Source organism: Martes martes (assembly GCF_963455335.1).
Source record: "Martes martes genome assembly, chromosome: 10".
NCBI lineage: Eukaryota > Metazoa > Chordata > Mammalia > Carnivora > Mustelidae > Martes > Martes martes.
In genome coordinates, this window is record NC_137898.1 from 15,669,602 (window position 1) to 15,684,874 (window position 15,273).

Sequence of the window (15,273 nt, forward strand, 5' to 3'; positions counted from 1 at the left end):
TGCTTTAATGGGAATTCTGGTGATTTGGCAAGAAATTCCACTAAACTAAAAATAAGTAAATGAATAAACTAACATATTTTTTCTGCCTTTCTCTTCATGGTTGATGATCACTTGTTTTCCTCTTTTATTCACAAACAACCTAAGTCCAAAGAGAATTCACCCTTTCTCTATTCACAAGCCAATGTACCACAGCATATGTCATAAATCAATTAGTTCTGAAGGGTAATGATGGATAATGATGACTTTGTCATAAAGGTCTTGGAAGCGGACGTGTATATATTTTGTATCCTTTATAAACACAATACCGCACTCACATGGAGAAAGAGAATCATACAGTCCTCCCGGGTAGAATTAAAACAGAAAGTTATTTCATTTACCAGAGTGAACAAATCTTGAATTGCATTATTTGGAAAGTGTGCAATATCGTATGTTAGTAATTGGTCAGAATAATATGGTAAAGTTATGTGGAATCTCTAATTTATAACTGAGGAAAATTAAAAGTAGGATCCTTATTTATTTAATGTTTTATAATTGTTTACTTTCACATGTAAGACAAAGGTTTGTATTACTTTTACAGCGTAAAATGAAGTTAAAAAGTCATATTTAAGATAAACACACTTGCTCTTGGAGATGTGATTATCATTCAATTATAGTAACAATGTTGCATATCTGTACTGTGCATATCCTGGGAAACTTGTGTGATACAAATAATGATTAGCAAGAAAGAAACAGAGAGAACATTTTGATTTTTTTTTTAAATTCAATCAGTGGGTTAAGACCAACGAATGAATAATTAATTTTTTAAAAATTTTATTTGTTTGAGAGAGTGAGGAAGAGAAAAAGAGAGCAGGAGTCAAGCCATGGAGGAGCAGAGGGAGAGGGAGAGGGAAAGGGAGAAGCAGACACCCCCCCTGAGCAGCGAGACTGACAGGGGGCTGGATCCCCCGGGACCCTAAGATCATGACCTGAGCTGAAGGCAGAGGCTTAACCCACTGAGCCACCCAGGCGCCCCAAACAGAAGAATGTTTTTCAAATGATGTACCATGCCAATATGCAATTCAAGAGACTTGGATGTTATGGTCTGATATTAACTGTTAAATAAGTTTCTTAGAAAAGCTGTAGTAAGTTACCACAAATGTGGTGGCTTAAAACAGTGGAAATGCATTTCCTCATAGTTCTTGAGACCAGAAACCTGAAATCAAGGTGCTATCAGTGTCATGTTCCCTCTGATGTTGCTAGGGGAAAATCCTTCTTTACATCCTCCTAGAGCCATCTGGTTTGTAGGAACAAAACACCAATCTTCACATAGCCTTCCCTGTGTGTCCTTTTTTCTGTCTCTTATAGGGACACACTTGTTGGATTTAGGGCCTGACCTAATCCAGCATGATCTCATCTCAATCCTTATCTTAATTGCATCCACAAATGTCCTATCTTCAAATAAGGTCACATTCTGTGCTTCTTGGATGGACATGGATATTTGGGGGTGGGGGACACTATTCAATCTGCAATACTATGTTACTTCACATATGATTCATAGCTCTTTTTTTTTTTTAAAGATTTTATTTATTCATTTGACAGATAGAGATCACAAGTAGGCAGAGAGGCAGGCAGAGAGAGAGGAGGAAGCAGGCTCCCTGCTGAGCAGAGAGCCCAGTGCAGGGCTGGATCCAAGACCCTGGGATCACAACCTGAGCCGAAGGCAGGGGCTTTAACCCACTGAGCCACCCAGGTGCCCCGATTCATAGCTCTTTTACCAAACATTGGGATGAATAGAAATAAAATAATCAAATACCTGGTTTATTACACCCAAAGATTTTAAAATCCAGTCAATTGACTAAATAATTTGAGTCCATCATCTCTACTAGAAACACTGGACAAGAGTCAATATAATAAATCAAATCTCTCTTGAAAATAAGAATCTCCGACAAAATCGTATTGAGTGACTCATTAACTTCCTTACACTCTCCTTCACATCTTTGTTTCGGAGACTATAGATCAGAGGGTTCAGCATGGGAATCACCACTGTATAAAACAAAGAGCCTACTTTTACTATGAGCCACGAGTTTTGGGAGTTGGGTACACAATAAAGGAACAGGATAGTCCCATGGAAGATGGTGATGGCAGTCAGGTGGGAGGCACAAGTGGAGAAGGCTTTTTGGCGCCCACCAGCAGAAGACATTTTTATGACCGTGACAAAAATGAAAATATAAGTCGTGAGGATGATGACCAGGCTGCTCACCTCATTGAATATGGCGATGATGAAACAAAGCATTTGGTTGATGTAGGGGTCAGAGCAGGAGACAGAGACAATGACAGAATGCTCACAAACAAAGTTATTTATGATGTTAGACCCACAGAAGGATAATGTCAGGAGAAAGTAGGTGAGGGTCAGGGAAGAGACTAGACCCCATATGTACGGCCCTGCCACTAACAATGCACACAGCTTTGGGGACATAACAACCGTGTAGAGAAGAGGGTCACAAATGGCCACGAATCGGTCATAGGCCATTACTGCCAACATGAACGTTTCTGCCACGGCACATACACAAGCCAAGAAGAACTGCATGACGCAGCCTGTGAAGGAGATGGTTCTGTCTTCCACCACTAAGTTCTCCAACAGTTTGGGTGTGACTGTGGTGGAATAACACAAATCCACTAAGGACAAGTGGCTGAGGAAAAAGTACATGGGCGTGTGGAGTTGGGGACTGACCCTGATGGTCATGATCATGCCCAGGTTCCCCACCACAGTCACTGTGTAGATGGTCAGGAAGACCAGGAACAAGGGAACCTGGAGGTGTGGGTATTCTGAGAAGCCCAACAGGGTGAATGTGGCTCCAGTACTCCTATTTCCTTCCGCTAACAACATGATTGTGCTTGGAGAAAAACCTGAAATAAAATAAAAATAATAGCAGTGATAATAATGATAGCACATTACTATGACATTTACCATTTGGCAGGCATTGTGCTAAAACTTTAAAATATATTGATTCAGATCCTCAAATAACAGGATATAATAAAATAAGTGGCCTCATATTTTACTTAAGGATGGGGAGGCGTGTATAAGGTCAGGAACTTGACTGAGGTTACACAGCTTATTAGTGATGAGCTGGGTACAGAAATTGATCCTGAGTGACAGAGCACAAATTAAGTTTAGGGACAGATGGAGAATTACTGTACGTTGTTGTAGAAAACACGTATCTTTCACAGCTCCATCATTCTGAAGATCTGTGCTTTTTCAGAGCACTGACATAACCATGAAGATAAATTTAGCACTCAAGTTTATAAAGGAAGGATCAGAAGTAAAACATTAGAGGCAATAATATCTCTCGAGCTAGGATGTTCAAACTGAAACTTATAGGAAAGATAACCTTTAGAAGCCACCATAAGATGTTGACACAATGTAGCCCTAGCTGCATATCCTTAAGCTTTCCACTGCTTCCATCCAATTGCTACAATAATCCCCTCAAGGTTCCAAAAACAATGTAACAACCTGGTAAAATAAATAAATTGGCCTTCGTGTCATACTGTTCCCTCACTCCTGTGTTTCCTTTCCTACTTAACTATTTTCTCACTTAGTGTCATGGATGCTTTCAGCAGATTCATCTAGATTCCATAATTATACCTTTTAACGTTGTATTGGTTTTTTAACCCGGTAACTTTACTAAGCATACATAATATTAAATACTCATAGAGTATCTGAATTGGAGATTAGCTTAAAATGTGTTTTGCTCAAGCTAGAGAATATGACAATAAATATGGTTACATAATCACCCTAGAAATTTCTAGTAGGGGCATTGGTTTCGATTAAGGCTACATATGTGATTATCTTGTTGTGAGTCATATAATCTTTGTTTATTTGTACCTGTTATTTTGAGAAACCAAAGCATATTGTATTCACAAGCAGTTTATAACCACAGAAGTCTCTTTAATTAGGGAGGCTGGGTGGCTCAGTTGGTTAAGCCTCTGCCTTCAGCTCAGGTCCTGATCCCAGGGTCCTGGGATCAAGCCCCCTACATCGGGCTCCCTGCTCTAAAGGGGGGAGCCTGCTTCTCCCTCTGCCTCTCTCTCTCTGTATGCTTCTCATGAATAAATAAATAAAACCTAAAAAAAAGTATCTTTAATCATTCAACAATAAAAATTGATACATGTTTGAAATGTTTAGATCTTTTTTAAAAGCCTATTAGCACGAATCTCATAAACAAAGACACTATTTTAATTTCATCTGACCAGATCAAGGTAGAAAGAAACTATTATTTCATTCATAGCTAACTTCTATTTGATAATACTCCTTAAAATATATTTTCTACGTGCAGAAAAATAATCTGTGGGAAAGCAACAAAGAGCTAATGAAAGAAGCATGTGCTTGAAACCTAGATTTAAATTCAATTTCAGGCTTTGTCACTTACTATGGGATCTTTGGTGACTGACTAAAATTTTCTGAGCTTCAATTTTGTCAATAATAATGATGGAATTATATATATTGCACTGATGTCCAAGCATTAAATTAGGAAATGATGTTCATGTACTTAGCACAGATTCTAAAAATTGTGGCATCCAGGAGATGTGGCCTTACGCACTCTCACCTTTAAAAAAAAAAAAAATTCTTAGGGTGATGAGTAATTAATATTATTTTCAACTCTTATATTATTAAAAATATAAAAAATGGATCAAAGGCCAAAGTGGGCAGCAACAGACATGTGGGTACAATTTGGGGCCCATGGAAGCCCAATTTTCTTTCCTGGATCTTCTTCTGACTCTGTTCATCTTATTTTGCCAATTACTGTCCTTCAGTAAATTCTCTCTGTTTCCCCCTTTGCTTTCTCATTATTGTCTGACTCTTTCTTGCCTCCCTTATCTAATCTCAGGTTGGCACATACAGAGACCCAGCGAACTGCAATCATTACTCTAGCGGACGATTTCAGCCAAGGCACAGCCAACTTCCCTTAGCGCTACTAATTTGCACTGGGAAAACATCAAATTCTTCTTCCTGTGATCACTGTGGCTATTGGGACAGTCATTAGCTCTGAAAACTTGGAGTTCTTTCCATTAGCTAATTTATCAAATCTCAGTGTCTCTGCTCAGCTTGACCTAAAGCCTTACCCTAGCCATTTCCTAGCATCCAACCTTCTTTAAAGCCAGGATTCCTGACTGATAATCAACAGCACATGCTCACTTATTGTGGCTTATTTAGCTTTTCTTTTCTTTGACCTGAAACAACCTTTTTTTTTTTTTTTTTCTGGTGTGCTGACACCGCACTTGCAATATATGAAGCATTAAATAAAAACTATTATCACAAAGAAACTGTCCCTTTTCACTCCAGCAATATTTTCCACAGTCTTGGTATGCCTACAGACATTACTCTCAGGAAATCAAAGTTTCATGATCTGTTGTGTTTACTATTACTTTATACATACTATTCTTACCCTTCTATAAGATTTTGAGATGTTGAGGACAATGTCAGATTTTATAAAATTCCTCTTAAATTTTCAGTGTGACTACACTATGCTAGGCACATGGTTGATATCCTCAAGTTTAAAATCAGGATGATACGCTATCTAGGGAAGGGGGAAGAAATCAAAGCTCAACAATGTGAGCTTGCAGAAAGACGGTCTCCAGAGATATCATGGAATTTAGACTAAGGGAGAGTGTTCCCCATCTAAAAGACTGTAGGACTTCAATGTCCCCCATATAAATGAAAGATGACACGAAAGAGATCAGCCAGTCCGAGACCAACTCACCTGAAGATTCTGTTCCTCTTATTAATGGATCCAAGGAAGTTCCCCTTTAGAATTCAAACGTTATTAAAAACCTTAAGGCATTTGTAAATATTGCAGCAGTAGACTACAATTTTTAATTAATGTGACGAGAATATATTTCTTTCTTAGTATCTAGAAAAACTCAGACATGTGTGAAAGGGAGGGTGAGAATCTGAGGTCTAGGTGAGTGAGAATCTGAGGGAGAATCTGAGTCCTAGGAACAAAGTGGGGTTTATGTATGTCTCCATGACCTCAGGGACTTAGCCCTAGAGAATTTGTACAGAACCGTTTTTTTTGTTTGTTTTGTTTTGTTTTGTTTTGTTTTTGACATCAAAAAACTGAGAAATTAGATTGAATTCTAGCTTGGGTGGCATTTTACAGGAATGTAATTTCTTCCAAATCACTGGAGACAATATTTCATCAAGCCTACCTCATGAATTTCCTCTAAAATATAATTACAGAAAATATACAATTTGACTTAGAAAATATGGTGACTACAGTAAACACAGGAAGGATAAATTATCTAATATACAACCATTCAGAGATAACTGCTGTTAGCATTTGCTGTGTGATTTTTCTCTTTTTCTCTGTAAAATGTGTTGTCTTGAGATGTATAAACAACATAATTCGGATTCTAGCCTTTTCATTCGACACAAAATGATCTTTTTTTCTTTTCTTTTTTTTTTTTTTTTTTTTTGGTCTGTGGAAACACTGATTTACTTCATTGAAACTAATTTGTGTTTTTTTTTCCAAATATGGTCAATCTATTTTTCCAAGGTTATATTAACATAATTGAATATTATAATCTTTTTGTGTCCATACATTCTGAAAACTGACAAATGTATTTTGGAAGTATGTTTCTTTCTAAAACCAGTGGATGTCAAGCAATCCATTGGTTCTACTTTACCCAAATAACACCCCATTAGATTCATTCAACACTTCCCCGGGGCCCCTGACAACCTGAAGAACTCTTGCCAGACACTACCAGGAACCCCTAACATAACGAGGCTATTTTATCACAAAGAGTAGAATTATTTATTGTAGATGACATGGCCTTTCTCCAGAATCACAGGGGTCTGCATTGTTTTTCTCCCACTGGGACTGGCATCTGTTCCCTACTCTCCCTGCTCCTCACCATTGGCATCTCTGCACTTAGGGAATGAGAATTGTTCCTGATTTCCTTTGAAAATTAGAAAGGGGGGCACCTGGGTGGCTCAGTCAGTTGAGCATCCAACTCTTAGTTTTGGTTCAGGTCATGATCTCAGGTTCATGAGATGAAGACCCACACAGTACTCTCTGCTCAGTGGGGAGTCCACTTGAGATTCTCTCTCTCTCTCTCTCTCTCCCCCTCTGTCCCTCCCCCTGCTTTTTGTCTTTCCCTCAAAAATAAATAAATCTTATTAGAAAGGAAAATCATACATTTGCCAAATCAATGATTGCCTACTATGTGCTTTAAGCCATATTCATCTGCCAAGGGCAACTATGTGGTTGAGTTTTCCATGGTCTGTGGTTATTCCCCAAGATCTATCTGTTTTCCCTCTGCTTGAAGAAATCTTCTTATGACTTCTTTTCCTGGTGGTCACCAGCTTTTTCCTTCACAATCACGTTTTTGCTGGTTTGGGGCACAGGCTGAGCACGTTTGGCCCTTGCAGAGAGACGATATGGATTAAACAATCTAGCAGGGCTTTGTGGACACAAGAGAAATTTATTTGATCAATTTGTTTAATAATTTAGTGATAAATTGAAAACTAAAGACACCCCAAACTCATGACCAATTTTCCCCACAGGGCATTTGTTGTGTTCTAGAGTGCTGTGGGAGGCTGGGTATCTGAACCAGAGAGGCAGATTGAAATGCCCTATAGAAATGTCATGGTGCTGGGGTGGCTGGGTGGCTCAGTGGGTTAAAGCCTCTGCCTTCGGCTCAGGTCATGATCCCAGGGTCCTGGAATCGAGCCCCACGTTGGGCTCTCTGCTCAGCGGGGAGCCTGCTTCCTTCTCTCTCTCTCTCTGCCTGCCCCTCTGCCTACTTGTGATCTCTATTTGTCAAATTTTAAAAAAAGAAAGAAAGAAAGAAAAAAAAGAAAAAAAGAAATGTCATGGTGCTTAAAGAAAAATAATTAAAAATCTCACCAGAGAATTGAGACCTTCCACAAAGGCTTGACCATCTCCCATCTCCCCTCTCACAATGTTTGTCTGGCTATTAGGGTGCATTGGGCAGGAGAAGAAAGAACTAAAGTCCAAAACTGGGGAGGTGGGGGGAGCACAAGCATTGCACTCTTTGAGATCTGAGGGAGGTACATAGTGGTTAGGTCTCAGTCAAAAGCCAACCCCTCTTGAGTAACAGGGATGAATCACAGGATGGCTGATTTTAATGGTTTCTTTGCTAATTTCTGAAATACCTCTCTTTTCCCTTTTATATCAGTAAGCTTTCTAGGACCATTACGACAAATCATTCTTCTAATTTTCCTCTGTTTAAAGCCAAAAATAACTGTTTTCTTGGGCTGACCTGACAATTTACTCATATATGCCATGTCTGTCTTTTCTCAGAGTTAATAACAATATGAAAACCATTCTGTTATAAACAAATTGTACCCTTACCTTGATTCTCAAAAGGACAATTACATCAGAACACTTACACCTCATCAGTACAGTTTTCAAAGTCTTGGTATAAGAAGGTCATCAAAGGGACAATGAGAAGATCATCGAAGGCACAATGCAAGACAAGATTTACATGCATTAACTAGTATATCTATATAGTATCATACTTTATTTATATATATATAAATATAAATTCCTCTATGTTAAAGTGACAAAGACTTCCCATATCTTTCCTGCCATCTCCTGTTTACCTTTTAGTGGCCGATAGAAAAAAACTTTTTATGAAAGCAAAGCTACTCCTTCTAGAAAAATCACTTTTTATTTTATTTTATTATTTATTTTAAAGATTGTATTTGTTTATTTGACAGGGAGCCCAGCAGGGGGAGCAGCAGGCAGAGGGAGAGGGAAAAGATGTCTCTGTGCTAAGCAGGGAGCCCGCTGTGGGACTCAATCCCAGGACTCTGGAATCATGACCCAAGCCAAAGGTAGAAGCTTAACTGACTAAGCCACCCAGGTGCCCCTAAAACTCAGCTTTTAAAGGAACAAAGTAAAAAAAAGTTCATAAAAGAGCAAAAATATCCTCTACACACTGCTTTTCTTACTCTTCCATTCCCTGTATTATTTCACATGCAATAAAGAACAATTTCTCTTCAGTTAAAATACGTTGGATTTCATTTCTCATGGATGGACACCTAAAGAGGGAATTGTCCAGGTGTGTGGGACATGTCCACATAACTTCAGAAAGACTCTGTTAAACTGTTTTCAAACTCATTTTACCTTTTATCCCCACCTGAAATGTGTGAGCATTCTCTTTGCTCCACATTCTCACTGATATGTGGCATTTCAGTCATTTATTTTGGCCATTCATATTGGTGTTCAGTGGTAGCTCACTGTGATTTTAATCAGAATTTCACTGATGATTAATAATGTTTATTGTATTTTCATATGTTTATAGATGATTTGTATATCTGGTTTTGTCAAGTGTCTGCTTAAAGATTTCACCTTTAACTAGATTTTTTGTCTATCTGTTTGTGTTTTTTTTTAAAGGATTTTATTTATTTATTTGACAGAGAGAGATCACAAGTAGGCGAGGGTGGGGGGGAAGCAGGCTCCCTGCTGAGCAGAGAGCCCCATGCGGGGCTGGATCCCAGAGATCAGGACCTGAGCCAAAGGCAGTGGCTTAATCCACTGAGCCACCCAGGCACCCCTTGTCTATCTGTTTTGAGCGTAAAGAGTTTTTTATAAAATGTTCTACAAACAAATCCTTTATCAAATGTGTATATACACATATATGTGGCAAACACACACACATGCACACACACACACACACACACACATATACATATATATATAAAATATTTACTCCCAGCCTGTGGTTTACAGTTTTATTTTGTTTATCAAGATCCTTTACCACTAAAACACTTTTATAACCAATTTTTATGTTGATGAAGTTCTTTTTATCAGTTTTCTGAGAATCCATCCTTTTTGTGTTTTATCTAAAAAAAAATTGCACCTCAAATTTCAAACTATATTTTTTCTGTGTTTTATTTTAAAATTCTTTAGTTTTAATTTTTAAGCTTAGAACTGTGATCCATTTCATTGAATTCAAGTTAATAATTGTGTGTGGTGTAAGATAAGAGTTAAGCCTCCTTTATCCATATGGATATCCAGTCTCTGCAATGCTTGTTGAAAAGCACCCTTTTTCCATTGAATTATGTTGACATGTTCACTGAAATTTGAATAACCAGATATGCTTGGGTCCATTTAAATTTTTCCTGAATAAAAGTCATCTTCTGCCATTCGATATAACAAATAGCAAAATGTTGATGCTGTATAAGGTGCAGTGAGCTGGAACACTTGTTAAAGCGATCTCCAGAACAGGAGCAGCCTGATTGCAATTCTAGAGGAAACTTTCTAGATCTGCACATATTTGATGACTGGGTGATTAGCTTTATTTTGGAAACATACATATACAATTACACTAAGTGATAAAATATTTTAAAATAACTTACAAATGTTACATAATACAATCAAATAATTTTATCTTTTAATTTTGGTTTACATGTCTGGAGATATTTCACTAAAATTAATGCACGGAATATCAATAATCATAAAATGTGCTGCTATAAGTATATTAACTAATAGCCTGTTGAAAAGTGATTTAAATCATCAACTGCTCAACAAGAATTGAACAATCTCTAGTATAGTAAATCAGGTTTTTTTCAGAAATAAAATAATGAATCTAACAATATTATATTGAGTGACAAAGCAATTTTGTGGCAACTGATCTTCTGAATGTATCTTTTATGTCTTTGGTCCTAAGGCTGTAGATCAAGGGATTCAGCATGGGAATCACCACTGTGTAAAACACAGAAGCCACTTTATGAGCCAAGACTTTTTAGGATTAGGGATAGAGTAGAGGAAAAGGATGGTCCTGTGGAAGATGGTGATGGCTATCAGGTAGGATGAAAAGGTTTTCCGGCACCCACTTATAGAAGACATTCTCATAACAGTGAAAAAATGAGTATATAGGACATCAGAATAATCATCAGGAGGCTCACCTCATTGAATATGGCAACAATAAAACACAGCATCTGGCTGATCTAGGGGGTCCAAACAGGAGGCAGAAACAATTACAGAGTGGTCACAGATAAAATTATTTATGATGCTAGACTCACAATAGGAAAATGCAAGAAGGAAATATGTGAGTGTCAGGGAACACAGTATACACCCCACGAGTAAGACCCAGCCACCAGCAGAGCGCACAGCTTCTGAGACACAGTGGTGGTATACAGCAAGGGGTTACAAATGCCACAAAATGGTCGTAGGCCATCGCTGCTAACTTAAAAGTTTCTGTTACTCCAGATATGCAAGCAAAGCAAAATTGTATAATGCAACCAAAGGAGATTGTTCTGTCCTCCACAATCAAGTTCTCCAACAATTTAGGTGTAACTATGGTGGAAAAACCAAAATCCACAAAGAACAAATGACTAAGGAAAAAATACATGATCTTGTGGAGTTCTGGATTGATCTTGATGATTATTATCATGCCCAAATTTCTCACAGTGATGACCATATAAATAGACAAGAAAACCAGGAAGAGTAGAACCTGCAGTGCTGGATATTCTGAAAATCCCAAGAGAATAAAAGTGGGTATGATACTTTGATTTCCTTCAGATTACATCATGATTCCTGTTGAATAAAGACCCAACAGTTAGTTCTGAAAAGTAGAACTGAATGGAAAAGAGGAAATGGAAAAGAGCAACAGCATGAGAGACGGAGAAGTTGTTAGGGATGCAAATTCTCTAACCCCATCACCAACTTTCGGAATCAGAAACTCTAGGATGGGGGCACCTGGGTGGCTCAGTGGGTTAAAGCCTCTGCCTTTGGCTCAGGTCATGATCCCAGGGTCCTGGGATCGAGCCCCACGTTGGGCTCTCTGCTCAGCAGGAAGCCTGCTTCCTCCTCTCTCTCTGCCTGCCTCTCTGCCTACTTGTGATCTCTCTCTGTCAAATAAATAAATAAAATCTTAAAAAAAAAAAAAAAGAAACTCTAGGATGGGGTTCACAGTTCTTAACTTAACCAGTTCTCCAGGTGATTTTGACGCCTGCTAAATTATTGGAACCATTGGTATATAAAACATATATTAATCATTATACTGTTTAAAATTTAACCCTCATTAGTATTATTACTATTGAACTAAAATATAAATTTAGAGCACAAAAGGAATTGTGTAAAACAGGAGGAAAAGAGGCAGAAAAGAAGCACAGAGAACTTCGTTATGGTTTTAAGAATTATACAAAGGATCAAGAGCACTTGGCATTGCAAATGGTGCCACATAAATCTTCGTATTAATTTTTTATATATTCAAAGTTTTCTAGGCATTATACAGAATTAAATACCCATGGAATTTAAGAGGAGAAGGGAGTTGAGGGAAACTGGAAGGGAAGGTGAAACATGAGAGACTATGGACTCTGAAAAACAACCTGAGGGTTTCAAAGGGGCTGGGGGTGGGAGGTTGGGGGAGCCAGGTGGTGGGTATTGGGGAGGGCACGTATCGCATGGAGCACTGGGTGTGGTGCAAAAACAATGAATACTGTTACGCTGAAAAGAAATTAAAAAAAAAAAAAAGAGTGGAAATAAACCTTAAAATGTATCTAGTCTATCCCATATACCTAATGCTTGAGAATGCATTACAGACTCTTATTTCTGAAGTAATCATCTAGCTTCCTTCAAATTTCCCCGAAGGGTATACTGCCTTCAGGGATAGTTTTGTAGGTCTTTTATTGACATTTTTCCTAACATATATTATTTTATCAATTACATTTAATTAGTTAACATTTCATTAGCTATTTATTAGTGTGTCTTACATCATTCATTCCATTATCTATTATAAAATTATAAATATGTAATTAATTTGAATATACACAGAGGAACAGAAATATCTCATATTCACCAACAGTGGCTCCATACAAAATACGTTCTATGATACAATGAAAATAACACATTTTCCGGACCAATAGAAGTAAGCCCTTTCCTAGGATGAGGAAAACCTGGGCAACATTAGGAAATAAGAGGATAGGCACATAAAACGAATAGTCTCGAGATTCAGACATGAGCTGCAACAGAATTAGATGAGTTATGTGTCCCACCTTCCTAGCTTTGCCCGGAACCAGTGTCAGCCTCAATATAAGTGCCTAGACATGTACTACAAGCAAGCCCACGCCTAGAGCATCCATCATCAGCATATTCTTTCCAACAGCCAGCGAGACCAGGCAGATACATTGTAAATATACATTATTACTCAGGACATTTTAATAAATGAGCTTCCTCCAACATTCGAAACTATTAGAAAAACTGTAGCTTATTAGGGAGATCGCTACACTGTTCTGGCTTAGTGGAACACTTATGAGGTCGATGAATACTCAGAAGAAGACTTGGTATCCCGACCCTACCAATTTCAAGTGATTTCGGTGAAAATTAATGGATTAGGATTAGGTTTGTATTCATATTGAGACTAGGCATACGGGATTACAAAATTAATAAATAACCCATAATTTTCTGTGACTTCCGCATTGCTCACTGCTGCCAGTTTCTGTAATACAAAATTTAGTTCTCAGAAACACTTCATGCTTTGTGAGTAAAAATATCTCTGACCTCAAAATGGGTTATATATAATTTTTGGAATAATCTATTTGAGCTGGAGTTCCATGTTTCCCACCTAAATTGAAAGCCACCAAAAGAGAAATGAACTGACCTGAAACCAGAAGTTCTTAATTTACTGAGAATTTCTTCTTATGATTAATAAATCTCAGGCATTTTTTTTTTCTTACTAATAAAACTGTGGGAGGCCACGCAGTAGCTTGAGAGTGAACCAAACCAGGCCCTGACTCGCGCCTCCTTGAAACCTAAGGGTTAAAGCAATCCTGTGGTTAATAAGTTGAGGTGCTTTTGAGAATGGGCCTGTGCTATGTGTCTCACACTCTCCTACGCGACCACCCTCTGGGGCTTATCTGGAACAGGACATGCAGGCCTAAAGCCGTGAATAAGTAACTTGACTTGCTGTCCCTGCAGGGGCCATAAACTGCACCGGATGCCCTTTGGCCCTTCTCTGTCTACTTATCTATAGGGAACTCATCTTTAAGCAGCCCTCTTGGCGTCAGGATGTTTGCACATGAGCCTTAAGAAACTTTCTAAGGGGAACCTGTGGAAACTATTCTAAGAATGCAATGGATCACTGCTTCCTTGTGATTGTCTCTGTACGATATTTATATCAGAGCACTCTTCTGAATAAACTGGCATTGCTTGGACATCATCCACTTTGCCCCTCCTGTCCTCATCACTTTGCGACTTCATTCTTCACCATCTTCTTATCCTCTCGACCCTGGTCGTGTTGTCGTGCCGGCCGCGACATAAAACATTCTTTCAAATAGCAACAGGCTTGAGATTTGAAATAAAGTAGCAGTATATTTCAGTATGTATGCCAGTAAAATGGCATTTTATTTCCAGGACATGAGAAATCTTAGGAAATACAAAGAAAAAAACCTGAGAGTTGAATCCACAATCTAAACTCTGCCAAACTCTGGGTCTTATATCTGCCTCCAAGACCATGAAGATATAGCTATAAAGAATTATAATTGGAGTGTTCCTCAGTGCACCACAAATCATACAGACAGTTGAAACACTGTCTCTTGTGTCATTGCAGTATGTGCATTTCCTTTTAAAGCACGGGGGATAGTTGCATCACCACATCTATTCCACTAATTGCTTTTAGATACTGAATTATTGAAATAATATGCATTTTTTATTTTTACAGGTTTTATTTATTTATTTGAGAGAGAAAGAGAGCATGAGAGAAAGCATGAGAGGGGAGGCAGAGGGAAAGATGGGGGCAGACTCCCTGCTGAGCAGGGAGCCCACTGAGGAACTATATCTCAAGATCCTGGAACCATGACCTAAGCCAAAGGCAGATGCTTAACAGACTGAGCTACCCAGGTGTCCCTGAAATAATATGTATTAATTGAAGAACACATGAACTGTTGAGTTCAAAATAAGAAGAGAGAAGAAGAACAATCCAAAAGTAGTTGTTATTAACTCAACTGCATTTCAAATTCCACATTAGTGTGGCATACTTGTTCAACACTACCTTAAGCAAAAGGATCAAGGTGACCATCAGCAGTGATATAATGAGGATATCATTTACCTCCTGATATTATATGAGGAGAAAGGTTTTATCTCTGATACTCTTTCTCCAAACCCATAATCCCAGCCTAAAATGAGAAAATCATTATGCAAACTCATATTTGGAAGCATTTCACAGGATACCTAGCCACTATTCCTTAGGATTGTCAGAGTCAAGAACAAGAAAAGAATGAAAAACTCTCACAGACCAGAGTAGACTGAAGAAACTCAGCAATTA

The 15,273-nt window shown here is 38.2% G+C and overlaps 1 protein-coding gene and 1 pseudogene across 2 annotated transcripts; both read right to left on the minus strand.

Annotated features, from left to right (window-relative positions):
- Nucleotides 1-1,894: 1,894 nt before the first annotated feature.
- LOC308350733 (olfactory receptor 5D13-like) lies at nt 1,895-2,866 on the minus strand (the record flags this gene model as incomplete). The annotated part of the gene is made up of 1 exon (XM_080816241.1): nt 1,895-2,866. The coding sequence occupies one exon, from the start codon at nt 2,864-2,866 to the stop codon at nt 1,895-1,897; it is 972 nt and encodes a 323-aa protein (XP_080672367.1).
- Nucleotides 2,867-10,605: 7,739 nt separating this feature from the next.
- LOC308350734 (olfactory receptor 5D13-like) lies at nt 10,606-14,268 on the minus strand (annotated as a pseudogene). Its single transcript has 3 exons — nt 14,218-14,268; nt 12,835-12,973; nt 10,606-11,525 (listed from the first exon to the last, which is right to left on the minus strand). The product of its transcript is annotated as an olfactory receptor 5D13-like (transcript).
- Nucleotides 14,269-15,273: the final 1,005 nt, after the last annotated feature.